Source organism: Cebidichthys violaceus, unplaced genomic scaffold (genome assembly GCF_023349555.1).
Source record: "Cebidichthys violaceus isolate CVI_PGR_0920_01 unplaced genomic scaffold, fCebVio1.0.p SCAF_36, whole genome shotgun sequence".
Lineage (NCBI taxonomy): Eukaryota > Metazoa > Chordata > Actinopteri > Perciformes > Stichaeidae > Cebidichthys > Cebidichthys violaceus.
In genome coordinates this window covers 1,066,523-1,094,445 of record NW_027176550.1, presented here as the reverse complement: position 1 = coordinate 1,094,445, position 27,923 = coordinate 1,066,523, and the positions used below count along the sequence as shown (strand labels likewise).

Here is a 27,923-nt window from a genome sequence, read left to right as displayed (position 1 = left end):
TCATGTGGTCAAGAAAGAAGAACAAAGAGAAACACGTGAGACGAGAAATGATTCCAGGTTTTTAATTAGAAAGTAATAAAAAAATATATCGTGCACATAGAGAGAAGTCAACAGCAATATGTGAGATGCATGTGTTAAATACTTCGGATCCCCCCCCAAAAAAAGATTGAGACATTTCTACAAAGTTTCTACGAGCTTCATGTGTGCTGTGGAAGACCATGAGATGTGATAGAAAGCTCCACAACAACTACTAATGGACCTTGTGGGATGAGACTGTTTTATTAACTGATGAACGCACTTTCAGTCTCATAGCAAACAGCGTATTTTTCACTTGAGCGTCAAAGAACAGTAGTTTGAAAAATAGAACTCAAGGGCCTCTTACTAACTCGGTCTTTATCAGCAAAGCGGTTGATGATGTCGGTGAAAGCTATATTTAGTATATTTATAGTATTTATACAAATATATATAAAGTTTTTTTAAGTTGTCTTACACCAATTAACATCGAGCAGGTGTAGCAACCAGTCGAGACCCTCACAAACCAGTGCGTTATGTAAATAAAAACTGTGTGCATGAAGACAGTGAGTCCACAAAAATAGCAGTTTATACACATTTTAACCCCTCTAAAAAAATGGTAAAAAAACAGTTGCTAACCAGGTTTTTAACCTGTCCCCATAAATATCCTTGAATCACACCAAAGAAAATGTGAAGTGTAGCGATTCATCAATTTGATAATACATATTTTAGTTCTATTATAGGACTAATAGTGCGCTTAAATCCCAACCGTTTCCTGCCAACTCACTGATGATGCTTTAAAACTGATACATCCAGGAGTGTATCTTTAATATTTATACAGTAAAACTGTATTTTTTCTTATTTCTTTAATGCACACTAAACCAGCCTTCAGTGGCAGCCTGTTGGCGGTTATTGTTCACTGTAATTTTCTAGTTTATGTGAGTAGATTTGTTTTGTGGAATAGGTGTTTGGAGCGACAATTTATTTCCCACTAAGAAGAAAGTACTCAATCCATCTTGTTGTTGCTGCTGCTGCTGCAGAAAAATAAAAAGTCTGGTCGTGCCTAATAGTTTGAATAAGTCACTTCTGATGGTCTGTTGGTCCCAGAAGTGAATTAGGAATATATATTTTTCTCTCTGACAGCATTACGGCTGGAAAACTGATGAAGCCACTGTGTGTAGAATTTAAAAAACACTTCATGTCCAAAGCATTTGTGTTAATTATTTCAGTTTAGACACACATACATCCATCATAGCTCTGCTATGAAGAACTACAAACGCTTAGAGGCCGATCAGTGCATCCGTTTAACCGGAATACAAAAGAACACGTGATTGTAATTACTCTCAATGCCAGAGGGGTAGAAGAGGTCTGCAAAGAGAGTAGAAATATATAGATATTAGTTCTACAGAGCACACTAAACCAACCTGTCTATCTGCTCGCTAGAAGCTAGCTAACTACAAGCAAGTTGACAAATAGATAGACAGCTAGTAGCTACTAGCTACCAGACAAATAGATAGCCAGACAAATAGATAGCCAGCTAGCAGCTAGTAGCTACTAGCTACCAGAAAAATAGATAGCCAGCTAGCTTCTAGTAGCTAGTAGCAACCAGACAAATAGATAGCCAGCTAGCATGTAGTCGCTACTAGCAACCAGAAAAATAGATAGCCAGCTAGCTTATAGTAGCTACTAGCTACAAGAAAAATAGATAGCCAGCTAGCAGCTAGTAGCTACTAGCAACCAGAAAAATAGATAGCCAGCTAGCAGCTAGTAGCTATAAGCAAACACAGATAGATAGCCAGTTAGCAGCTAGCTACTAGCAACCAGATGGATAGCTGTCATCATATTAGTGGGTCTTGATTGAATATATTATCTTTTAATACCCCAAAATGTCGGCTCCATTTTAAAAAAGGCGTTACATTTGTATAAACTGATCACATATTGGGAATCTAAATGTTTACTTTCTCACCTGAAAACTTAATACAACTTAATAACAGCTTTCTTTAAAAGCTTTAAAACAGTTTCTTTGGCAAGTAAAGGATTTTAAAGCTCAGAAAAGTAATCGCATTTTCCACCGAATTCAAAAACACAAATTGATGCAATACAAAAGCACCCTAGTTGAGGCAAAGAATGAGGGGATTTTAAAATGTTTGTGTATCAGATTACTTTATAAGTCCTGGATACTTGTTGGTACATGGTTTTGGACTCAGGGTCTCAGGGGAAAACATCGGTGGGCAGCTGGAAGTCTTTGAAGGTGTAGAAGGAGATGTCTCCGTGGTCCACCACGGCAAAGACCACCGGGACGTCTCCACTCTGAAAAGCCAGCTGCTTAATGGCTCGCAGGTCGGGCACCGGGCCGCCAAAACTGAGACACAACGGGGACAGAATCAAATGATCTCATTCGGCTTCATGAGAGACAACAGGCCAACACGCTGGAGCCACAATCTGCATCTATTGAATCGAGTCACTCAGCAGAACATTTAAATGGTTGCAGGTGTTCTTTTGCATCTTGTCGTATTTTCTTTGGTTTTTGGTCAGACAAAACAAGCACATTGCATTCTGGGAAGTAGCATTAAGCAATTATGGCGTTTCACGAACCAAATGATTAATTAAAAAATTGAAAAAGGAAAACAGGACACAAAAGGGCCATTCATCTTCGACCACTCTGATGATTATATAATCCGAGTCACACGTCCGCCGCTTCCTGTAAGCCGATCTTGAGTAAACATGCACCGCTTACCTGCACACACACATGCGGGAGTAAGGTTTCCCCGGGTTGCTCTTCTTGAAGTCCGCCACCGAATCGGGTTGGTAAACATTGAAACGAATCCTCCACTCATCGGAGTCTTTTAACCTGAGCGGGAACAGAAAGCACAAACGTTATCCCGTGAATGACGCCGCTCTCCGTCCCCAGAACAACAGGTCAACCTCTCTGAACAATGAGCCGCGTCTGGCTGCTTTTGTCTCAACGTCTTTATGCGTTTGCGAATCAAAGATCATAAACCTGTGATAACGAGCTCAGAGTTGAGTCACGTATTTAAAGGGATAGTTGTGGTGTTTTTTGTAGCGTGGTTTGTATGAGGTACTTCTCCATAGTCAGTGTATTAGTACACTAGTAGTAGTAGTAGTGACAGGAGTTCCAGCACGGGAGCAAAGCAATGTACTGCTGTGGACGTATTTTAGTCATATTTTCACTGGAACTGCTGTTCTTTATGCTCTCTTCAAAAGACACCAGACTCCATTGACAAAAACAGTAATTTTAAGTCTCAGGAGTTGCTGGTCTACCGCTGCCTCCATCGGTTAGTTTGTGTTATCGTGTGACTTTGGTGAATCCGAACTAAAACACCAAAAGTCACGCAACATCACAAACTAACTAACAGATTAAAGCAGCGGTAGAGCAGCAATTCCCACGCTGTGTAATTTAAATTACTGGTTTTGTCAATGTAGTCTGGTGCCTTTGAAAAGAGCATTAAAAAAGAAGTTAGTGTACGACAGGCAAGAACAAATATTTAAGACCTTTGTGAATTACAAATTAGACATTTTAATACCTTCAAACACAGAAAAACGTGAGAGGACACATTAACATGAAATGAAGTGATACCTGGAGGCTCCCTCGAGTAAATGTGTAGATTCAATCACACTGATTTTATCCAGCAGCTGCCCTGGAATAAAAGAAAAGAAAACAGATATCACTGACTGAATGAGACAAATATATTTATATAATCCAGAATATATATATTTAAAGTTTATTTTACTGGACTGGGTCCATGTGGTCTCACCGGTGGGGATCGGTTGTCTTGGGTCATGTAAAGGAGTGACCTCTCTGTTCCACAGGTGTGCCGGTCGGCCTTCACGCCTCCCCCGACGCCTCGCCAGGAGCTCCCGATACTCCGCCCAGTTTCTGCACCGCCGAACCTTCAAGTAAACTCACAATGTGATTCCCGCCTCTCCCATTGAAATTAAACAATCACATTCCAGATGTTGATGTCACACACGACACAAACCTGTCTGTCCTTGTTGACGTCCCACCGGCGCTTCCGTCTGGCCTCTTCCCTCTCCTGCTCCTTCCGGGACACCTTCACCTCCCTCAGGTTTATTCTCCGCCTCCAGAGGGACACGTCACAGACCCCCACAGCCAAAGACCCCGGGAGCAGAGAGGGGTCCGGTGAGGCCAGGCAGCTGGGGAGGTGCTCCCTGGAGCCCAGGTCGGGGAAAAGGATGGAGCTGAAGTCCCGGTGAGAGGAAGAACCAGAGGCGGGCTGGCGACCGATTGGTCCCCGAGAACACCTGTCCCCGAGAACATCCATCATCCACCAGGTCCTGCCTCCGGCTGCGCCTGCTGAGCTTGCAGCGGCATTCTGGGTGCCCGAAGTCTCCGGCGGCGTCGCCAGGTGTGACTCTGGAAGTTTTTCATCCTCCTCACCTTCATGGCCGCCGCGTTTGTCCTCCTCCATTCTGTCAGATTCTGCTTGTGCTTCAGTGTGACTACAGCAAGAGGAAAACATTGTGTACAGGACGGGGGACAACTTCTCAAAGCAGCGAGGAAAGAATGCACTCAATGCCTGTGTTTACCTAGATGTTATAGAGGGACTGTGTTTACCTAGATGTTGTAGAGGGACTGTGTTTACCTAGGTGTTATAGAGGGACTGTGTTTACCTGGATGTTATAGAGGGACTGTGTTTACCTGGATGTTATAGAGGGACTGTGTTTACCTGGATGTTATAGAGGGACTGTGTTTACCTAGATGTTGTAGAGGGACTGTGTTTACCTAGGTGTTATAGAGGGACTGTGTTTACCTGGATGTTCTAGAGGGACTGTGTTTACCTGGATGTTATAGAGGGACTGTGTTTACCTGGATGTTATAGAGGGACTGTGTTTACCTGGATGTTATAGAGGGACTGTGTTTACCTAGATGTTGTAGAGGGACTGTGTTAACCTAGATGTTGTAGAGGGACTGTGTTTACCTGGATGTTGTAGAGGGACTGTGTTAACCTAGATGTTGTAGAGGGACTGTGTTTACCTGGATGTTATAGAGGGACTGTGTTTACCTGGATGTTATAGAGGGACTGTGTTTACCTGGATGTTATAGAGGGACTGTGTTTACCTGGATGTTGTAGAGGGACTGTGTTTACCTGGATGTTGTAGAGGGACTGTGTTTACCTGGATGTTATAGAGGGACTGTGTTTACCTGGATGTTGTAGAGGGACTGTGTTTACCTGGATGTTATAGAGGGACTGTGTTTACCTGGATGTTATAGAGGGACTGTGTTTACCTGGATGTTATAGAGGGACTGTGTTTACCTGGATGTTATAGAGGGACTGTGTTTACCTGGATGTTGTAGAGGGACTGTGTTTACCTGGATGTTATAGAGGGACTGTGTTTACCTGGATGTTGTAGAGGGACTGTGTTTACCTGGATGTTGTAGAGGGACTGTGTTTACCTGGATGTTGTAGAGGGACTGTGTTTACCTGGATGTTGTAGAGGGACTGTCGCTGCGCTTCCTCTTCACACCCTTCCCCGCTCTGTCACGTGACTGAGGCAGGTTCAGTTGCCTCGCATAGGACGACGGCTGAGAACTGTAAGAAGCCACACACACACACACACACACACACACACACACACACACACACACAATGCTGATGTAGAACCCTGGACTTTCACAGCAAACATCGAGCAAAATACCAAAGATCCAGTTGGACCGGATTAGCTTACTAGCGTACAGCAGGCTACTTAGCTAGCTTGCTTATTCCAACCATGCTTTAATTGCACACAATCATTTAGCAGGTGGCTAGTTAATTAGCTACCTTGCTAGTTCCATCCTTTCTAATTTGGGGATGTTGGTCTATTATCTTATATATTACCTGGGATCAAACCTGTGCACCACGTAGCCAAGCCTCTTCAAATGTCCGAACACCTTTTATAAATGAGAAGGAATTGGTAAGAACCACTTCAGTCGTGCAAGGCCTCCCTTCAGAGCATGTCGCTGGACATTTGCTCGTACCTGATACTGCAGGAGGCTCACTGTGCTCGAGGACAGAAACTTCTCGTACCCGTCCTGGATGGACAGCGGCAGGTCCTGGTGAAACACCTGCAGGTTCCCCTGTTCACAGAGGACATCGATCAGCATCCGACAGATCACATGTGCTGTATAAACATTGGTGACTAACACAAAGGGTGATGTGTAAACCACAACCCTGGTCAGCAGGTTTCATCTGCCACTCACACACTCCATCAGGTAGAGAGCCTCTTCAGGGAGGAGGAACTGCTTGCCGGTGGAAGAAAAGCCCATCGTCTGCCAAAACTTGCCCTTTTTAAGAAAACAACAATGTTTTTAATATATTTGACTAAAGATAAGAGGATGCAGTGCAGAAGTTAAGACACTTGAAAAAAGCCAATGCTGAAGTGTCTTAAAGCTGCATTCTCTCTAGTGTCCACCAGGGGGCGACTCCTCTGGTTGTATAGAAGTCTAGTCTAAAATGACTCCACTTCTCTCTTGATTTATTCCCTCAGTAAACATTGTAAACATGAGTTTATGGTCTCAATCTCTAGTTTACAGTCTTCTTCAATACAGCATGATGTTCATTTAGTACATTATGCTCCATTTAGAGTCAAACACACCATAAAGCAGGGGATGATTTAGGGGGCGGGGTTACGCGGTGATCGACAGGTTGTGCCGCTAATATTGATCGGAAAATAATCGTGAATATCAATTTTGTCCACAACCGTGCGGCTCTAGTGTGTGTAGTGCTTGTGTCGCTCGGCGATGCAGAACTCACAGCTGGAGACTGAAGCTCGACAATCTGCTCACTTGGAATCCACGTGGCCTTCACCAGGTTTCCTCTAACGCAGAACGAAAAGCAGACGGCATCCATCTCAACCCAGATACTTTACATTATGAGCAAAAAGAGTTAACAGACAGACGCACAACCCCCGACATATTATCGTCTTTTCACAGCTGCTTATTCACTCTCTGACGGCGGGGCTCGTGGACGTTCACGACTACTCACAGCTTCTCCACCCTCTCCTCCGACACGAGGCTCCAGTGCTCATTCAGACTCTGCTCAAGCCGCCGTCTCTGCTCGTCCGAGTCATCGGGGAAGAAGTCCTTCTGTCCTCTGACGGGGATCTTGTGGCTCCTGGACCGGGCTGCAAACAGCTCGGATGGACTGATGGAAATTTAGAGAAAAGAAAAACAAGCATCAGCTTCCGGCCTTTGATCATTTGATCAGGAGAGAAAGGCAAGACGTATAAATACATGCATTTAGGAGTCGAAAACACGTCTCATTGCTCCATCTACTGTAGTAATACACTGACTACAGTAGAAATACCTCATAGTACCCTGTATGTACAGCATTAACATGCACAGAATGCATCATTCTTATGACTACATCCTAACGTGGTACTTCACAGATTATAGACACAGCCTTCACGTGCGTTGTTGCACGCTCTCCTGCTCGGTGTTGTGTTACTGATGAAGCACAGCTGCGTTTAATAACAGCGTTGTGTACTTGCGGCGTCACCGTGAGTCATATGTTCACGGGACCTCGCCCGGTCGTCGTGCATTCATTTGAAAACAGGAAGTATTCAGACATCTTACTGCAGTACAACTATCAATAATGTGCAAATACTCGGTTACAAGTTAAAGTACTGCATTGAAAACGTTACTTAAATGAAAGTGTGTAATCAGGATGATGTCCCCTGTGAGTTTATATATATATATATATATATACATACATACTACTGCACCACTGAGAATAGCGATAATGACTCAAAAAAACATAAAAGGTACACACAAAGATGAATAAAGTAAAACGTAACGTATAAGTATTGCTCTCGTGTCGATGACTGTACGAATGTTAGAAACTCACGCACGTTAATATTTCACTGTAGAACTTCAACTCAGGCTCCTTCTTGTTTTGGTCCGCCATGTTTATTCAGATCCCCCAGGTCGCTACTGCGCATGACATTTTTTCCGTGGAGCTGATTGGTTAGTTGTCACTTCTTCTTCTTTCTCCTTTCTTGAGGTTTATCGGCGGTTGGCAAACAATTAATTGGTAAATTACCGCCACCAATTGGTCTGGAGTGTGGATCAGGCCGTCTAGTGCTTATAGTACAAATAAATAAAATAAATTGTTTTTAAATTAAAAAATCTAATATATATTTTTTTAAATTAACTTAAAAATAATAATTAAAAATCATCTTGCAGAGGTCTCCAATCAGCTGCCCTCTTTCCTGCTCATGTTTCTGACATTGCACAATAACGTGTTCCATTGTTTCATTTCTGGCCCCCCTCCCTATGGCCCGGGACATAATGCCAAAAGTATTATATAATCCAGCCCGCAAAATATATTTTTTTTATTTAATCTTTTTTTTTTCCAGTTGTTTCATATCAATTTAAACTACCCCTTAATATACAATTGAAATACAAAAATTAATTCTATTAAAAGAATAAATGTATTTAGTTTAGCGGAGTAAAAAGTACAATACTTACCTCTGAGATGTAGTACAGTAAACAGTACAACATTTAAGGCATCCTAAGCTAAAAGGTATGTAAACAGTTATTAACTGTGACCACAAGAGAACAAATACATATTTGTTTATCTTAAGTTCAGTCGTTGTAGTTTGAAAATTTGAAGTGTGAGAATGACGTCACGTCTGCATTAACGTACAAATATAAATATGTATATATACAAATATGGATATTTTGTTTTTTGCCCTTATATCAAAGACAATATTCCTGCTAAACTGTTTATATGGTTATTGAAAATCATGTGTATATATATATATATATATATATATATATATATATATATACACACACTTAAATATATATATTTTGTTTTTTGCCTTTATTCCAAATAAGACAATTTTGTAAGTCGTAAGTCATTATTATGAGATACTAAGTTATTATAATGAGATACTAAGTCATTATTATGAGATACTAGGTCATTATTATGGGATACTAAGTCATTATTATGGGATACTAAGTCATTATTATGAGATACTAAGTCATCATGATGAGATACTAAGTCATCATGAGATACTAAGTCATTAAGATGAGATACTAAGTCATTATTATGAGATACTAAGTCATCATGATGAGATACTAAGTCATCATTATGAGATACTAAGTCATTAAGATGAGATACTAAGTCATTATTATGAGATACTAAGTCATTAAGATGAGATACTAAGTCATTATGAGATACTAAGTCATTATTATGAGATACTAAGTCATTAAGATGAGATACTAAGTCATTAAGATGAGATACTAAGTCATTATTATGAGATACATCATGAGATACTAAGTCATTATTATGAGATACTAAGTCATTAAGATGAGATACTAAGTCATTATTATGAGATACATCATGAGATACTAAGTCATTATTATGAGATACTAAGTCATTAAGATGAGATACTAAGTCATTATAATGAGATACTAAGTCATTATGAGATACATCATGAGATACTAAGTCATTATGAGATACTAAGTCATTATAATGAGATACTAAGTCATTATAATGAGATACTAAGTCATTATTATGAGATACTAAGTCATTATGAGATAGTATCTAATTTTAATGACTTACAGGATCTTTATTTGTTCCTCAGTGGCAGTAATGGGCTTCCATAGAGAGTAGATGTAACAGAGTTTGTGTTGTGATGAAGTGGTTTGTGTTGAATCGATCATTAAAACATCAGAACCTGATATGCTGTCCTTCGTGTGGTGCGTGTCCTTCGTGTGGTGCGTGTCCTTCGCGTGGTGCGTGTCCTTCGCGTGGTGCGTGTCCTTTGTGTGGTGCGTACACGTGATGAACTTAATATCAGTGAAAGAAATACAGATAATTGTACAAAATTGTTCATTTAATAGAAAACAACTCTGACTCAACTTAGAAGTTCACAACGTTAGGCTGCTTTGTTTTTTTTACATAGTTGTAGAAGAAAAGTCTTGTTTTTCTTGACATGGCTCCGATCATCTTGTGCAAAATGCTGCTGGTCTCATGTGAATGAAAAAAGAAAAGATAAATCTAAAACGTTATATCCAAAACACAGGAAGTGCTCTGCACGCCGCTCAGAACGCAAACCAGACTTCTAAAGCTTTTCAGAGAGCCAAGTCCTAAAGTGAGACCCAACCTCTGAACGCCATCCGGAGCAGGGAACCCAAAATCAGCATCTGGACGTTGTGCTTTCCGTCTCACCGACTCTTGAGATCATTTCAAGGCAGTGATGTTTGTATTTTACAAAAGAAAATGTTCACAGGAGACGAGAAACAAGAGCGGAGAAATCTGAAATGTATCTCCTTTGGTGTGTAAACTAAAAAAAATAAAGAAAAACTACAAAACCTCCCGTGTGGCGTTCAGGTTTCCGGAAAATAATCGTATTCAAAAGCTAATTTATTACAGTTGTACAGAATCGTATGTACATAAACCAAACCAAGAAGAACAGCAGAGAGAGGAATGAACGGAGGAAACACCTGCTCACGCTGAATGTGGCCGCAGATATTTCATCCCATTGTTTTCATTTTATCAATTAATCATTTAGGTTCAGCAGCTCCTCGAGTGTGAGCATAACAAATAAAAATAAAAGATTCAGCTCATAATGATCTGAGATAAGAAAGCAGCAATTCCTCCCGTGAAAGAAACTGGAACCAGCACCGGGATTAAAAGCCCAAAAGTGAGACCATTAATCCTGTCGATTGACTACGCAAAAAAACAACAACAAAAAAACAACATCCTGGCTTTGTATTGTGGATTCTTTTTTTTTTTTTTTTAAAAGGAGGCAGAGCAGGAAGTGGGAGGCGGAGCAGGAAGTGGGAGGCGGTTTACCGGCTGAAAACCAGGACGCATGGCGGTGTTTGTGAGAGCTGGCAGTGGAGGCCGCTGTGAGGAAAAACTAAATAAGATCTAGCACCAGAAGGCATCGGATCCAGAACTCTGATCAAGTCTGTACTCCTCTCCAGAAAAAAATATAATATATATATCAATATTATATATATATATATATATATATTATATTATGTAGAGACTTGATAAGACATCTGGACACCGGATCAGAGACCTGAAGACCTGATTAGAAACCAGGTTAGACACCCAGAGAACTAGTAAGAATCCTTTAACAGAAACCCAGAGACCAGATTAGATCCATAGGGACCAGATAAAGACCACATCAGACAGCTGGAGACATAATCTGAGTCCTAGGAGTCTGATCAGAGACCAAGAGACCAGATTAGACACACAGAGACCCGGTAAGAGTCCTGGAGACATTATCAGGGACCCAGAAACCAGATTAGACACACAGAGACCCGGTAAGAGTCCTGGAGACATTATCAGACACCCAGAGACCAGATTAGACACATAGAGACCTGATCGGACATCTGGAGACACTATTAGACACCTAAAGACCACATCAGACACATGGCGACATCATCTGAATCCCAGAGACCACATCTGACACAATCTGAATCCTAGGAGTCTGATCAGACACCCAGAGACCACATCAGACACCCGGACGCTGGATCAGAGACCTGATGGGACATCTCTGACCCATAACCGTGACAATAACGTAAAACACGCTCAGTCGTGAAGTAAAAACCTTTGGTGGAGCCGAGTGCTGCAGGAACCGACGGGTTCTTCACACCGAGGACGACAAAAGGAAAAGTTAAAGTTCGATGGAGAGAGAGAGCAGAAAGAATCGGATCCGTCAAAGAGTCCGTCAACTAATCCAGACTGTCGCTCGTCCTCCACAGTCTTTAATAAACTCAGCGGGTTGGAAATGAAAGGAAAGGATGCGAGGTCAGGTCACAACTCCTCACTCCTCCTCCTGGTGATGAAGTGATGAACGGCTCTTCATCTCGTTTCTGAATCCCTGCAGTAACCCGTTTGTCACCTTCTTCCACATTTATTCTCATTTTTATTCAGTTTAAAACAGAATCAGAGCCGGAGAGTTTCCGCTTGCTGGTCGTCCTTTCTGTCACCGCTCCTCCGCTCTCCTCCTCCTCCTCCTCCTCCTCCTGGTTTCCATTCTCCACACAGCCGGCGGTGGTCTCGTCGTTACAGGGCGTGTACTCAAGGTCAGGATCCAGCTCTGGCTGGGACTCCACGGCCGTCTCCCAGTCCTCCTCCTCCTCCTCCTCTTCTTCTTCCTCCTCCTCCTCCACCTTGTCCCTGTGAGCTCCCTGGCTCTGCAGGAGGCGCAGGCGGGCCATGGCCTGGTCGATGGTCTGCGTGGTGACCAGGTTGAAGTCGTGCATGCTGATCAGGTGCAGCAGGAAGTTGCGACAGAGGTCGTTCCTGACAATGTGGACGCCGTGGTGATCGGCGAACCGCAGGCAGGACTCGTTCATCTGGTTGTCAGCGATGAAACTGCAGAAGAAATACATCATTTAATCTATTTACTCTTTGATTGTAACGTTTAGTTCTCTGATATAAAACAGGTCAGTGAACGCCCCTCTGCTGAATCTTAAATATGAGTGTAAATGAGACGACTAAGGTCGTGAAGTCACGTGACCGTGGTGGAGCTCCTTCATAGAATACATTTAAATCAACACGTGTGTGTATTCTGCTTCATGCCCACCCGTGCTTCATGACGTGGAGGTTCCACAGCTTCATGATCTCCTTCTCCCCCTCGTTGACGTCGGTGAAGTCCTCGATTTGCTGCAGAGAGAGAGAGAGAGAGAGAGAGAGAGAGAGAGAGAGAGAGAGAGAGAGAGAGAGAGAGAGAGAGAGAGAGAGAGAGAGAGAGAGAGAGAGAAAGAGAGAGAGAGAGAGCTTTAGACGCCACACACTTAAACCCAAAACAACGCGACGACCCTTCTTCTTCACTAACCATGGCGGTCTTCTCTTTGAGCCAGTCGGGGTCCCGCTCGTCCTCGCTGTCCACCTCCATCTCCTGAGGACGCAGCGGGACGCAGCTGTCGCTGTGGAAGTAGAGGCGGTTGTGTCCGCTGATGATCGGCTGCTCCTGGTCTCCGTCCTCCGGCTCCAGGAACTCGGACAGACTCGCCTTCGTCCTCTTGGGTCTGGAGAGATTTGGAAAATTAAAAAAAAGGAGTTTTAAGACTATTAAAGACTGATGTACTAAAATGCGTCTCCACAGTCAAACATCACAACGATCCCCGTGATGGAGCTTGAAGTGACGCGATACCTGCAGACGACCACGTGCGTGACGGCCGTCCTCTTGACCGGCCCGTTCCTGCTGAAGGCGAAGCCCGGCTGGCCGTGGATGTCCTGAGGGTTTCCTGCGTACGAGCCGTCGTAGCACTCGTTGATGGAGACCTCAATCTTCGCTCCTTTAGGGTGGGGCTGCCGGAGATCAGGAGATCAGGAGATCAGGAGATCAGGAGATCAGGGACGAGAGAATGAAAACAGACAGCAGCAACATCTGGAAGTTCTGGGAAACATCTTTTAAAAAAATCAGAACCAGTTCTAAACATGTTTTATCCTTCTGGAGTTTTATTTTTAGACTTTGAGGAACACAAATATATAAAGTATATAATAATAATAATGTATAAATAGCTACTTTTTCTTTTAAACCCAGAGATTTACTTTATCAGGATCATTCGTCTCACCACGTAGTTGAAGATGAAGCGGGAGTGAGACAGCTTGAGGTGTTTGATCAGACTGTAGAGCTTCCTGCAGTTGAGGGTGCACCAGGGACAGTGGAGGTCGTCTCTGGCCTCCGTCTGCTGCTGCGTGTTGCTGTTGTACTGGAACTGGACGGACGGACGAAGGAGAGACGGTGAGACACTTTGTCTTTTAGACACCTAAACGAATCGCTACGAGTGGAAGTGTACGCTGTATTCTGAACATGTTCACCTCTTCACCTCGCTGTCAGACACACCTTTCTCTGTGCTCTCTTCCACCAGACTCCACTGACAAAAACAGTCATTTAACCTGTCAGAACACAGGAGCCGCTGGTCTACCGCTGCCTCCGTCGGTCGGTTTGTTGTTGTTGTTATTGAGTGACTTTGTTGAACCTGAATTAATAACCCCTTAAAACTCTAAAGTCACACAACAACACAGACGAGCTAACAGATGGAGGCAGCAGTAAACAGCACCAACCAACAGTCTCTTTTCATCCTTTTTGTTTTCTCAGTTGGAACTCTGTTTGTTTCTGTTGAACTGAAGTTGATCCCGACATTAAAACTCTTCTGAATTAAGAGAGACAGACCGGTGGAGGTGGAGGTGAAAGCGGAGGTGGAGGCGTGCAGACCGACCTGGTAGAAGATGCGTAGCTTCTGTCGGGGCTCAGCTGAGATGAGTTCTCTTCTGGTCGTCACGTCAGCGTTTATGGATTCTTTAACAGCTGCGGCACAGAAGGACAAAAGTCAGTGGAGTCTGATAGTCTGAACCTCCCGCGTTGTTGCCGGTTTGTTCCCCCAGACTCACCCAGGGTGTGCGTGGCCCTCAGGGCGCTGGGTCGGGGGTCCAGGTTGGTCTCAGAGTTGCGGGTGGCCAGAGGTTTGGCCACGGGAGCGGTGGAGCGGTCCGAGGAGTCGCTGGTCCAGCGCAGCGTGAACTGCAGGGTGGGACCCTGAGAGAAGCTCTCAAAGGGAGGCAGACGCTACAACACGACAGAGAGAAGATCGTTGACGAGAACATCAACCAGACACATATGAAACTCATAGACTGTGGATTTCTCTAGTCGGCAAGAAGAAGTGAGGATTCAACCGGTGATGTGTTGTGAACCAACACTCACCTTCCCATCCAGGATGGTCTCCCACGTCGCCCTCTTCTTGGTGACGGGACACTCCTCCATCTCTTGCATAGACACCTCGTACTCCCCGTCCAGCAGCTGCAGACGTCTGCGCACACGCACACACACACACACGCACACACGCGCACACACACACACACACACACACACACCAACGTGTTGTCACTTCTTGAGATCACAAACAAAGACGTCTTTCCTGGAGACGGTTTGCGAGTTCTCACCTGTTTTTGTCGAAGACCGTCATCTGAGCCACAAACGTGGTTTCTCCCTCCTCCCTGAGAGAGGAGCTCCTCCTCTTCCTGTTCACCACTTCCTCTGTAAAATCTGAGACAACAGAGAGACAAACAACAATCAAGAAAAAAACCTAAATGTCGGTTTGTTACCACGAGCTGAAAGCTTAAAACAGAGATGATATTTAAGACGGTTGCTGTCCGTCACAAACGATCGGACAAACGAGCCTCAACGATCATTTGAACGATCACAGAGTTAACGTTTATAGCCAATCAAAACTTCCAAAAACAACATGGAAGAGAAGGGAGAAACCTCAGAGAGGCGTCTCCGTCTGTCTCAGGGTGGACAGACATTAAACCAGTAAGAACCACAGACGCACCCAGACCTCTGCTGTGGTGGTTCTCTCCGTTGGCCAGGCCGTTGATCTGAGTCCGGGGGCAGCCGGGCCTCGACACTCTGAAGAGCAGCGAGTACGACTTCACCATGTGGGAGTTGCTGGGCTCGAACTCGCTGCTGGGAACCAGCAAGGAGGGGAAGGAGCCCGGCTTGGCCTGGACCCCGGCGCTGGTGTCTGGGTTCAGAGGAACCTGCTTCTTCCCCGTCGGGACCTGCTTCACGGGACAGCTCACGTCCTGGACACGAGAAAAAGACATTTCAGATTCTCTGACAACTGAGCGGAGCAGTGAAGGAAACATTCAGCGCACACACACGCACACACACACACACACACACACACACACACACACACACACACACACACACACACACACACACACACACACACACACACACACACACACACACACACACACACACACACACACACCTTCCTCTTCTTGTGACAGACTTTGACCAGCAGCACCTCCAGAGACACAGAGTTCTGCTCGTTCTCGCTGTCCTGAGACGGCTTCCCTGAGAACAAACAAACAGAAACACTTCCTGTAAAAGTCGCCATGAGTCAGCAGGAAGAAGTCTTTTTCTAACCCTCCACTGAAACCCACTCCGAGGGAATTCGAGTTACCTCAGTGTATATGTGTATATATATCTAGGGCTTTTATTGTGAAAGGTTAGAACAGAAGAAGTGGAGGTGCACTGCCTTTGTCAAAACGTACGTAAATAAATAGATATTTAGCGTTTTTTAACGTAGGTAGAACATTTTGTCTTGATTAAAAAAAAGTGTGGGCACCCTTAGTGAAAAGGATGGACCCAGTGTTCCCTAAAGGACATAAGGAAGGAAGCATTTCCTCAGGATTAAGGAGGATTGGATCAGCTCTCATCAGGACCGACACGTCCTCTTAGAACCCTTCCTAAAAACAAACGTACCGGCTTTATGGAAGAAGCCCGTGAAGGTGAGCTGCAGATTAGAGGCCAAGCTGTGAAAAACAAAGAAACACAAGAACTTGAAACAGACGATTCATATTTGATCAGAAGAAGAGAAGAAATCAATAATCATAATAATCACTTTAGTATGTTGAGGTGTCTGTAAAGTTTACCTGTGGGTCTCCTGTTCACCTCGCATCTTTTCCACTTTGAACAGCAGGTTGTCAACTTTGGAGCTTTTCCTGTTTGTGGAGACAAACGGCAGGTCATCAACGTCAACAACAACGTCAACAACAACGTCAACAACAACAACAACAACAACAACAACACCACCACCACCACTGACCTTCAGTCACAGATCAGATCAGTGCATAGATTCAGTCTCCTGACTAACACCCTCTGCTCTAATCAGGGTTCAACGTTCACGGTGCTTCAGGTCAGTAACCTGCTGACTCAAAGTTCCTTTTGTTGGACGTACTCTCCTCACATATACATATGTATGTATATACATATATACATATATATAAATATATATAAATACAGGCTACATATAACCTCGATCAGCTCTTTACTGTTGTAGTAGTGTCTTTGATGTTTTCTGTGGGGGGCTGAGCAGACAGCCGGTCGGATGTTTAATCGATATCAGCTGCTGCAGACAAAAGGTGCAAACTTACAGGTTTATTTAAATGTTACACAGCGTCCAAGTGTTGTGCAGAGACTGGACCAGGACAAGCTCTACGTCTGCTGTTTGTAGAACCGATACCGACCCAGCTGGCTCAAATCTGTGTGGGTGGATGTTGTTTAAAGTTCGGTGGCCTCTCACGTAATTCCTGCTTCCGTCCAGCTCCGACCCGAGCCTCCGTCTAATGAGCCAAAGTAACTGAAAACAGCTGGGGGGCTGTGAGGGGGTCTTGCAGGACACGAGGAACCCCCCCCCCTCTCACGTCGTTAGGCTGAGAGCGGGCCGGGTCGACCACGGCTCCACGTGGACATCCAGCAGCGAGATACCAAAACGTGAGACCTGTAGTCCTGCTCAGATAAAGACACTGAGGTCAGGAACAACTGGAGCTCCTCCATGCGACTGAAGAGGAAAGTGAAACTGAGCCGAGCTGCAGCTTCTTGTAACGGCGGCCATTTTTAGTCCCTGTTCCTCACCGTCTGAGGAGAGGAGCTATTCAGACGTCTTAATGTCAGCGTCGATCGAAACAAAGAGAGCCGATAGAACGACTATCTAGAAATAACTTCGCTCAAATGCTGAATTTTTTGGGGTCTTTTTCTTTCCAAGTTTGAACTGATGTTAAAACTCCAAAAATGAAGAAAATGGAATTAATAAGGAACGGTCAAACTTGTATGTTAAACTCAAGAGATGAATGAAACTATTTGAATACCTTTCTGAGGAAGAGATACAGGAGTCACAACATGAAAATGACAAAGAACCACGAGTGCATCAGGAGGATCTGGGGGTTTTCTGTTGTTCCTGTATGCAAAGCGGCACTAACTGAAAAAAACGACGACTGATCCGGATCCAGTCGGCCTCCAGCAGGCGGTTCAGACTCTCTCTAGAGAACGCCGAGCCGTAACACGACATTACGGAACCCGTGGAGAACCGCGGGAGGACTTTACCTTCTGGCGCTGCTCCGCGAGTTCCTGTGGGACATGTAGGTGAGCGTCCTGTGCAGGAATATGGGCTGATGGAGACAGAGAACAGGGTTAGTCAGTCCGAGCTGCTGCTCTCATCAGTCATGTGACGATGTGTAAAGGAGAGGAAACACTCACGGCGATCAGGTTCCTGGTGCGGAGGAACCGGTAGATTTGAGTCGGTTCTGTAAAGTAAACACAGTTTCATGGTCAGAAGATCAGGCTGTTATTCAGACGTTTATGATGCGTTCATTATGAAAGCTCTCTGAATGTCACACAAAGCAGATTAAAAAGAACGAGGAGCTCAGTGCACCTAGTACTGAAACAATCAAACTGTGTTTATACTCCGATGATGGAAGTAACAAACAAACAAACAACAAACAAACAACAACAAATAAACAACAAACAACAAGAAACACTGAAACAGAATCTGCTTTTCTCGGCTTCATTTTTTATTTTTTGAACTTTGAGTCGACAAAATTAGATTTTTGTCGACTCAAACTTTTAAGTTAATTTAATAAAACTATTAATATAAACTATAAAATACACCTCAGAGGTACATGTACTTTTTACTGTACTACGTCTCAGAGGTAACTAGTGTACTTTTTACTGTACTACATCTCAAAGGTAACTATTGTACTTTTTACTGTACTTCACCTCAGAGGTACATATTGTACTTCATCTCAGAGGTACATATTGTACTTTTTACTGTACTACGTCTCAGAGGTAACTATTGTACTTTTTACTGTACTACATCTCAAAGGTAACTATTGTACTTTTTACTGTACTTCACAATAATCCAGAACCATCTTAAATATTACTAAAAACACTAACAAGGAACATTTCAATCAATCAATCAAAACGTGTACTTTAAGTACATTTAGCTCTAAATACTTGCGTACATACATACTGTATACTTTTACTTGAGTTTTAAAGTGCATGACTTTTACTTGTAGTGGAGTATTTTTCGGTGTGGTTTTAGTACTTTTACTGCAGTACTTTTACTTCGCTCGAGGTAAAGTTTGAAGTAAAACGATCACGTTAATCTTCCCGTGACCTGAAACCAACGCTCTTATCTTCACACGCGCGCGACACGGTGACAGCGGCAGCGGCGACAACTCACTCTCGAAGGCCTGCAGGAACAACTCGTGGTCGGCTTGAATGAGTTGCATGTTGGGCTTCTTGGCTGCAGCCATCGCAGAGGAAGAGGAAGAAGAGGAGGAGGAGGAAGAGGAGGAGGAGGAGGAGGAGGAGGACTGGTATAACCCGTTGGTTTTACCTCCAGAACCAAAACTTCCGCCTGAGGAGCCGTGCTTCTGTGGAGCCATGGGCAAAAACAAAAAACTAAAATGTACCAAAGAAACTGTCCCACCACCAGAACTCCGGTCCTCTTCCTTTGTGTTTGCAGGGGGAAAAAACAGCCGCTTCGGCTAGAAACACAGCGGACTCTCCATTTCAGAAGCGGATAACTATGGAAGTTTCAGTCTTTCTTTCTATTTGACCATTGGTGAAGCTACGCGCTACACTCGTAATGTTTTCGCTCAGCCAGCCGGTTAAATGGTGACAAGAGGTCGGCGAACAGGCTTTTTTGAAATGCGCGAAACAAGAAATTCAGCCTACGGCAAGCGGACGCGGCTAACCGGCTAACTTCCGTAGCCAGTTAGCAACAACCCCGGGGCTAACTGGATAGCATTGTCCAGGCGCTCTTAAATTCACTAATCGATAACTCTCGAGCTGCTACCCACGCGATAACTGGTTGAACTCGGCAATGACACACGTTTTCAGTGGGTTCGATGCCATAATTTCACCAAAATTCGCATTATATCTCGCCTGGCGCCCTGTTGGCAAGTTGGGTCACAGCGGTACAGGAAAAGCTACAGAAAATAGCCCAGCGGTTATCCGGTTTGGTATTTCCAAAATAAATTCTAATTAAAATAAAAAATTGTTAAAAACACGTTTTTGTGTAACACGGGTGCCTATATTGATATCAGAAAGACGTCCAAATGGAAATGCTTACAATAATAAGCATAAGTCATCTAAACAGGTCATCTTGATCAATAGAACGCTTTTATTTTGAAGATATATTATATATGAGTTCCGTTTGTTTTTGTCCTAACTTCGCCAACTTGTGAAACATACGTTGAAGCTTCTTATGTGTTGAAAGATCCCGCCTTCTAACAGCTCTACCCAATCACCGGGCTTGTTTGTGAAATCCTGAGCTCTCATTGGCCAGTCCAGGCAGAGGCACATTTGCCGCCCGCAGCATGGCGAGACAAGTCTAAATATGGGCAAGACACTAAGTTCAACTAAAAATAAGCACAAATACCTTGATAACTCAAAAAGCTGTTTATGAAGAAAAAAAAAGTTTAAAGTAAATATACATATGTTTTTATTTGAAGACAAATAATTTATTAAAAATATATATATTTTGAGAAATTGGCCAGTTCAAATGAATGCCAATTGGAAGTATCCAAAGCCACTGATTGATTGAGTTTAACAGCATGGCTTCCATGGAGAGGACTTCTTTCTGCAGCACTAATATCTCGTATTTAAAACTCAAAACTGTTGAAATTACAAATGAACAAAAGAGTAAATTAAAGCGTATATCATTCACTTAAATGGTTCATTTCAACATTTCTTTGTTTTTCGCTGTAGTTGCTTAAAGATACATTTATAACAAGTTCAACTTTCTTGTTGAAATATAGAAATAAAATGTTTAAAAGAGATGAAACATGGTGCTAATCGTTCCTGATGTGGTTCAGGATGAGCACAGAGCTGTGGGCACATGACTAACCCACTGACCCCCAAACATAATGAGGACTAAAATAGCACACACACACACACACACACACACACACACCCACACACGAACTTGCACACTGCTGATATATTTCCACTGTGTTTCTCAGCTGCAACGATACCTCCTGCTGCCAGTCAGAGTGTATGAGTGTGTGAGTGTGTGAGTGTGTGAGTGTGTGAGTGGGCTTCTGATCTGTGATGTTGAAACGTCGATCTGAAGGAGCAGAGTGCAGAATATTGTGCAGCCTGTTGGAACTATAGCTCTGTGATGTTTTTACCATCATCATAACCCTTCAGAATAGAAAGATTGTATTATTGTCGTTACATTTAGGAGCTCTACTCCTGATCAGAGCAATTTAACTCAAATTAAACAGCACAAAAACACTAAACAACAAGATGTACAATGCACTGAAATAGGAGTATTTATTGCACTGGAATATATGTAATTATTTCTCTACAATAAATGTAATTATTGAACAAAAAATAAATGTAGTTATTGCACTAGAATAATTGTATTTATTGAACAAGAATAAATGTGATTATTTCTCTAAAATTAATGTAATTATTGCACAAAAAAGTTAATTATCGCACTAAAAAGAAATGTAGTTATTACACTAGAATAATTGTATTTATTGCACTGGAATAAATGTAATTATTGAACAAGAATAAATGTGATTATTTCTCTAAAATTAACGTAATTATTGCATTATAATAAATTTAATTATTGTACTAGAATAAATGTGATTATTGTACTATAATAAATATCATAATGGTACTAGAATAAAGTTAATCATTGCACCAGAATAAATATATGAATATGAATGTCAGGGCATAGCTGTAACTTTGTTCCTGTACTTTTCTTCTCCTTCTCGTGTTTTCTGCTGATCTTCTGCTGCTTCTGCTTCTCGTCATATTTAATATGAATTATATTGTTAAAGTACAAAATGGAAGCAGATTTACAGATTTTAAAAATGACTTTCTTTAACCAGTAAAGTTCTGCGTTGTGAATTATTGAACACAACGACGGGGAACAAAAGGGTTCTAATTAAAAACACGCACAGCTTGGACTTCAGTTATGATTTATTATTCAAACATATTCCCTTTAACAGAAGCCGTGGTTCGTCAGAGCAGCGGTGCACATCGTACACGACGAACCCCAGGAAGTCTACGATGCAGTCGTTAAAGTGAACGATGTTTGGATTAAATCATGAGATCGTTTCTATTAAAAACACGAGACAAGAAACGTGTCTGACAGACGGGAAACAAGCAAATTAAACACAAAAACACACCCGGAAAAAGAAAGAAAATCACATGAAAAGGAGTCAAATGTTTGCATTTACATCCCGTTAAAAAACTATTAGGGAAGAAAACTTTAAAACTCTAGTGCTGGAAAAATGAAACCGAATATCCAAAGCAAGAGATTGAACAGTTTTCTTCTAAATATCTCCGGATGGAACAGACGAGAGATACCTCAGAACCTCAGGTTGATGTCGCCAGATCAATTACAATAGATGAGAACATTAGTGAACGTGAGGAAACAGTTGATCTCGAGGGAATTCTACGCTGTGATGTTCGGATAAAGCGGTTAAAAAAAAAAAACCTACAGTTTTAAATTGTAAAGTGGCTCCGCCCCTCATCTCTCACACACACACACACACACACACACACACACACACACACACACACACACACACACACACACACTCTCTCTCTCATTTAGAGACGTCAAAGTGCAAAGCAGTCATGATTTTGTATTAGTTTGACATCCAAAACACAACAGACAGACGGACCCCACAATGCCCAGAACCCAAAGAGTACCGGACCAGTAGTCCTCATTGTCCCATCAGTGCCCAGAACCCAAAGAGTACCGGACCAGTAGTCCTCATTGTCCCATCAGTGCTCCTGCCCTCATTCGGGACGTCCTGAACACAATCACGTGATCCAAACAGCATCAGGATGGAAAACTACCACTCGGTCCGTGGGGGTCTCAGTGTTTTCTCCACAGTATGTAGGTGACGAGCAGGACGAGGCCCGCCGACAGGCCCGCCATCACAAACTGGTGGATGGAGAGGAGGTTCTCCAGCGCGTGGATCCTCTCCTCCATGGCGCTGGTGTGGAAGTAGTCGTAGACGCCGGCGCCGATGCTCCACAGCGCCCACACCGCGTCCAGCACCAGTGGCATGGTGGTGGTGGTCTCAGCAGCAGCAGATCAGACTCCGTCAAAGTCTGGAACACAAGACCGCTTTCATTAAGCCTCTGAGCGATGATGGATGCATCTGAAGGACAACGCGGTCTGTGACGTCAGACAAACGCTTGAGTAACTCACAGAAATCTAATTTAATCATCATTTAATAATTTAAAATGAAAAAGTCACAGCACTGTAGTCCTTCAGAGACACTGAAAGTACACTTATGACACTGCTTGTATATGGTTTTGTGGTTTTAATGCTGTGTTTACCTGCTTCTTATAGCAGTGGGCTGGAAGATAGATGATATACATTTTTCAGATTTCCCAAAGTGTGCAAAACCATCATGGAAATATGTAAAACAAAACCTTTAATCACTCTAACTCACTAATTTGAACAACATCAAAAGGCCCATTAAGTTATCAGCAATATAAAGCTTAAACCTAACAAACTGATATTATTTGATATGCCGAATTGAAAAACGGTTCACAATGTCGTGTAAGAATTATCATTTCATGTTTTGCGTCAAACGTTAATTTGTTGATCAGCACGAGTTTCTTTAATTCTATGGTTTATAAACACAGTCTGGCGTGAGTTACACGGCTATCTGGAACGCTATTAAATATGTGACAAAATAACACACATCAACACCAGTGTCATCTTACATACTTGCAACACCAGGAGTAGTTTGATACGCATGAATAAAATAACGTATCTAGCGCTTATAAAATAACCAATCAGCGTTATTAAAGTATTCTTCTGCTAGCAGGCTAACGCATTAGCTGACCCACAGACGTGTTCATGCCAGACTAGCACTGACTTTTAACTGATTCACGTTACTTACAGCATTAGCTACTTTATTCATTTAAAATAATCGCACAATCTTCGCACCGTCCCATGAACGAACAATTCGGCACTCACGTCATCGTTGTATATTTTGTTGTCATCATGTCTCAGGGGAAATATTTAGAAATCCAATCCGCCGTCAGACGCTTTGTCATCTACTTCCGGGTGTGTGCTCGATCGAAGAATCCGGTTCTCTCGCGCGTTGCATGCTGGGTACGCTTGAACTTCACGTCGGCTTCATTTAGTTCAGACTTCAAAAACATAATTAATACGACGTTTTGTAATCACTAAAGACATCTGCTGGTTTTTTATTTGAATGGGTTCACGTCTCATCAGCTCCCACGTGGTGTAAAGTTACGAACATAGAGGATATAGTTAACCTTCTACAAAAGTCGTGATTTTTGGTGTATTGCGTTTTGCCTAAGAGTGCTTATAAAAAAAAAGTTTTAGTTTCTATAAAAGTGCGATTAGCTCGTTTGCTGTGAAGAAAGTTAACATAATGGAGTTCATGACACTGGTAGGAACTTCTTCAAGCCTCAACGCGACCCGTCTACACTGCCAGGCGCGGTGGCCAAGTGGTAAGGCGTCGGTCTCGTAAACCGAAGATCGCGGGTTCGAACCCCGTCCGTGCCTGTCAGCTGTGATAACAATTCTACCCTTTTTTTTAGGACAGACTGGACCCACACTTAGATTATAGATAATACATGCTGTTCTATCGCACACACACGTGGTGATACTATAATGTGAAAGTCACAAAATTGTGGAAACGTACAAAATGTGCTAATTAATTATCGATTGTTAAGCTACACAAATACTCAAAAATATTGGTAGTGAAGGGTTTTCTAATAGTCCATTGTTGTGGCTGAATGCAACTTCTACACGTAATTGCTCTCCTACACTAACCATGTGTGCTGTGCTGTCGCACTCTTAAAATCATTTGATTTCATAAGATACAATAAATAATACAAATAATTAGTGTTTTTATGGCCTTACTTTGTGGGGTTTGTTAAATCCACTGATTTCAAAGTCATACTGTGTTCACATAACGCACGACAAAGGGTCAAATGTAGTGCAATGGACAAATGATTAACCTCATATCACCAATGTAAATTTCAACACCATTGACTGTATATAGGAAGCGGACGTAGTCGTCACTCATTGGTTTGTGGATTGACGTTTTGAAGCGTCGATCTGGGAATACGGTGGTCGCCATGTTGTTTTTTGCAACCACTGAACAGGAAGTGACCATATTTGGACTGAGGAGGAATGACATAGAGACCTGTCAATCACCATGTAGCCCCACCCCTAAATCATCCCCTGCTTTATGGTGTGTTTGACTCTTAATGGAGCATAATGTACTAAATGAACATCATGCTGTATTGAAGAAGACTGTAAACTAGAGATTGAGACCATAAACTCATGTTTACAATGTTTACTGAGGGAATAAATCAAGAGAGAAGTAGAGTCATTTTAGACTAGACTTCTATACAACCAGAGGAGTCGCCCCCTGGTGGACACTAGAGAGAATGCAGCTTTAACACGTGAAGCATCGGCTTCACTCAGCAGAAAAGGCTGCCGTTAGATGAGCATGAATAATAATGCAATATTTTTGTCAGAATACATTTTTATTGGACGGCTACAGCTCAATATTAACAACCGCCACCCCCCCGTTGATCTTAAGCTCTGCGGATTCCCAGTCTAAGACGTTCCCTCTCGTCACGCGCTTCCCGGAGAACATGTCTCGGATGGCGCTTTGCGAGAGGACCGAGTCCCACATGCTGATGTCGCCGATCTCCCCAACGAGACTCTGGTTGGCATCAAACTCCCCGACGTAATTGTCCGGATCCTGTCCGATGATGACTTTCCCTCCGGATCGCACCGCGTGGTCCTTCCTGTAGATCTTGGTCAAGCTCTTCTTCCCGTCCACGAAGACGGTGGCCGCACCCGAACCGGAGTCCCAGGTGAAGCACAGGTGGGTCTGCAGGGCGCCGAGCTGAGGCACGTTGAAATGAACGGCGTCCCCGCTCAAGTAGAAGGACAACCTGAGCACACGATTCATGAGAGGGTTTAGAAACGCAAACATGATGTGGTAATGTAGCATTATAGTTCTATAAATATGAACATAACACTGTTCTTATTATAAGTATTAACTGTTAGTAGATATAAACAGTAGTATTGTTAGCAGACGTAGCTATATTTAATTTGTATTCCCTGTTGGTTCACTGCATTGATTCAAATGTATTATCTTGAATACAACTTTTTAAATTTGTCTTCTATCTGGTTCTGAACCAGTCTCAGTGTAGTCCTGATCCTCTATATGAACCAGTCTCAGTGTAGTCCTGATCCTCTATATGAACCAGTCTCAGTGTAGTCCTGATCCTCTATCAGACCTGCATCAGTACAGAGACCATCAGAGAGAAGATGGTCTGTTTCTATAGAGTTATTCTTAATGATGTCATCGGAGCCACCGGGTCGGATTCTGGTGAAACCAGATGAACTCATGCAGGTTCACCAGAAACTCTTCCAGCTCAGACTCCAGCAGAGACCTGGTCCACCGTGGACAGACCCAGGTCCTCCAGCAGAGACCGGTCCACCGTGGACGGACCCAGATCCGGCTTCAGTTGCAGCCTTGGACCTGCAGTCGGAGCTCCGGAGGGAGGAGGAGAGCTCAGCTCCCGGCAGCAGCAACAGCGTCTTCTCCTCCTCCTCCTCCTCCTCCTCCAGGAGCAGAGCTTCTCCTCTCTGCTGGAGACCCAGGACGTATTGCTGGACCCGCCGGAGGGAAGGGAGTCACGGGAGAACCAGAACCAGGACTGAGAGGAGCAGACTGTCAGACCCTGCTGCAGTAGAATGAGAGGTTTTCTAAAGGGACTCTGGTGCTCAGAGACACAGTGGTAGTCGCCGTTGGAACTGATCAGACTCTGATCCCTAAACACAGAACATCAGCGTGTTTTCGCGACTACCTGCCGTCCAACTCGCGCCACACATTCAGCTCGTCAAAGTGCTGCGTCCGGTAGGCGAACAGGATGATCTCGCGCTCTCCGCTGAGCTCCGTGGCTACGCGCATGCACAGGGTGAACGCCCGCAGGGTCATGGGCTTCAGAGGGACCATCTCCACATAGCTGGTACTGGTTTCAGAGGGGAACACCAAGGTCTTAATGCCCACACACCCTGAGGGACAAGAGAGAGAGTTACTGGACTAACTGTCTGGAGAACCGGTCAAAAAAAAACATCAAATATAATGAAGTTTTGTATATACTGCATATATATTCAGTTTACTCTCAAAACAGAAACTTTTCTTTTTTTATTATTATTATTATTATTATTTATTTTTACTATTTTTGCCCTTCAGCTTCAGAGTAAAACATATTAAATATAGAAATGCACAATATGAAATAGAATAATATTAAAATAAACCAACTAAACAATAGTGCAAAGATTTAACCAAACAAAACAAACAAACAACAGTGTAATTGATTTGTTCCAGAGGTGATTCATTATGAAGTCTTGTTTGGGCAGGAATGATGTCCTGTATCTGTACACACACACACACACACACACACACATACACACACACACACACACACACACACACACACACACACACACACACAGATATGCACATGAAGACACAAAGGCTTATCGCCCACCAGCGTGGAGACGAGGAGGAGGACGGCCGACAGTCTCATCTTGTCTGAACAAACCTGCAGAAGGAAGAAGGACTCAATGTGAACAGATGATGATCAGAGTACGACTCGAGCACAGCGATCAAAAGTGTTACTGAGGCTCAGATTAAAACAAACAAACAAGGCAGGACAGGCATCAAATATTCACACGCATAATTAATGGTCAAAAACAAAAAGCTTAACAATACTACAAAGTATACACAGGAATCACAGGAATAGTAACCTACAGGAGAAGTTGTCTACGGAGATGACTGAGACAATCTGAATACTGGCTGGTGACCAGCTGAGGGTTTAAGTAGAGGGGAGGTCTGGAGAGCAAATAGAACACATTCGTGGAACAAAAGAGGCGGGAGACTAAACTTGAAATGTCCCTGAACTCGTCGTTGCGTAATGTACTGACTTGAACTCAGATGAAGGTGACAATGTCCTGGTACTGTGGACTAAGGGGGGCTGACATGGTTCATGTCCAGCGTTTCCCAACTTTTCTTATT

General features: G+C 43.2%; 3 protein-coding genes, 1 long non-coding RNA gene and 1 other non-coding gene across 6 annotated transcripts; 1 reads left to right on the top strand and 4 right to left on the bottom strand.

The window, feature by feature from the left end:
* Window positions 1-46: 46 nt before the first annotated feature.
* Window positions 47-7,953, bottom strand: tsen54 (TSEN54 tRNA splicing endonuclease subunit). Its single transcript, XM_068725756.1, has 12 exons — window positions 7,882-7,953; window positions 7,017-7,175; window positions 6,786-6,849; window positions 6,233-6,316; window positions 6,011-6,109; window positions 5,871-5,923; window positions 5,478-5,585; window positions 4,014-4,494; window positions 3,789-3,924; window positions 3,611-3,671; window positions 2,750-2,863; window positions 47-2,374 (listed from the first exon to the last, which is right to left on the bottom strand). The coding sequence occupies exons 1-12, from the start codon at window positions 7,935-7,937 to the stop codon at window positions 2,224-2,226; spliced, it is 1,566 nt and encodes a 521-aa protein (XP_068581857.1). The 5' UTR covers window positions 7,938-7,953; the 3' UTR covers window positions 47-2,223.
* Window positions 7,954-9,858: 1,905 nt separating this feature from the next.
* On the bottom strand, window positions 9,859-19,770 carry LOC137884059 (polycomb protein suz12-A-like). 2 transcript variants are annotated; one of them, XM_068725718.1, is made up of 16 exons: window positions 19,040-19,770; window positions 18,055-18,101; window positions 17,902-17,966; window positions 16,452-16,520; window positions 16,282-16,331; window positions 15,785-15,870; window positions 15,338-15,590; window positions 14,949-15,051; window positions 14,710-14,815; window positions 14,400-14,574; window positions 14,228-14,316; window positions 13,580-13,723; window positions 13,156-13,313; window positions 12,838-13,030; window positions 12,586-12,665; window positions 9,859-12,374 (listed from the first exon to the last, which is right to left on the bottom strand). In XM_068725718.1, the coding sequence occupies exons 1-16, from the start codon at window positions 19,242-19,244 to the stop codon at window positions 11,927-11,929; spliced, it is 2,271 nt and encodes a 756-aa protein (XP_068581819.1). In that variant the 5' UTR covers window positions 19,245-19,770; the 3' UTR covers window positions 9,859-11,926. The 2 variants fall into 2 exon arrangements, with proteins under 2 accessions (XP_068581819.1, XP_068581820.1); XM_068725719.1 differs by having other exon boundaries at window positions 15,344-15,590.
* Window positions 19,771-21,777: 2,007 nt separating this feature from the next.
* On the bottom strand, window positions 21,778-23,907 carry LOC137884061 (uncharacterized). The gene is made up of 2 exons (XR_011104693.1): window positions 23,822-23,907; window positions 21,778-22,941 (listed from the first exon to the last, which is right to left on the bottom strand). It is a non-coding gene; the product is annotated as an uncharacterized lncRNA (long non-coding RNA).
* A 400-nt stretch (window positions 23,908-24,307) lies between these two features.
* On the top strand, window positions 24,308-24,379 carry trnat-cgu (transfer RNA threonine (anticodon CGU)). Its single transcript has one exon. It is a non-coding gene; the product is annotated as a tRNA-Thr (tRNA).
* A 959-nt stretch (window positions 24,380-25,338) lies between these two features.
* Window positions 25,339-27,723, bottom strand: LOC137883986 (C-reactive protein-like; the record flags this gene model as incomplete). The annotated part of the gene is made up of 4 exons (XM_068725605.1): window positions 25,339-25,788; window positions 26,710-26,917; window positions 27,397-27,450; window positions 27,660-27,723. Coding segments are annotated over 4 exons (732 nt in total), but the record flags the coding sequence as incomplete, so codon positions are not given.
* Window positions 27,724-27,923: the final 200 nt, after the last annotated feature.

What these genes read in the sequence shown, in the direction of transcription:
- LOC137884059 (XM_068725718.1), bottom strand. Translation starts at nt 19,244, where the DNA reads ATGGCTCCACAGAAGCACGGCTCCTCAGGCGGAAGTTTTGGTTCTGGA. An exon ending in TCGCGGAGCAGCGCCAGAAG is followed by an intron (nt 16,521 to 17,901) that starts GTAAAGTCCTCC and finishes CTCCACAAACAG; the next exon opens with GAAAAGCTCCAAAGTTGACA. An exon ending in GGGCTTCTTCCATAAAGCCG is followed by an intron (nt 15,871 to 16,281) that starts GTACGTTTGTTT and finishes GTTTGTTCTCAG; the next exon opens with GGAAGCCGTCTCAGGACAGC.
- tsen54 (XM_068725756.1), bottom strand. Translation starts at nt 7,937, where the DNA reads ATGGCGGACCAAAACAAGAAGGAGCCTGAGTTGAAGTTCTACAGTGAA. An exon ending in GAGGAGAGGGTGGAGAAGCT is followed by an intron (nt 6,850 to 7,016) that starts GTGAGTAGTCGT and finishes GTTCTGCGTTAG; the next exon opens with AGGAAACCTGGTGAAGGCCA. An exon ending in TGAGCCTCCTGCAGTATCAG is followed by an intron (nt 5,924 to 6,010) that starts GTACGAGCAAAT and finishes CATTTATAAAAG; the next exon opens with GTGTTCGGACATTTGAAGAG.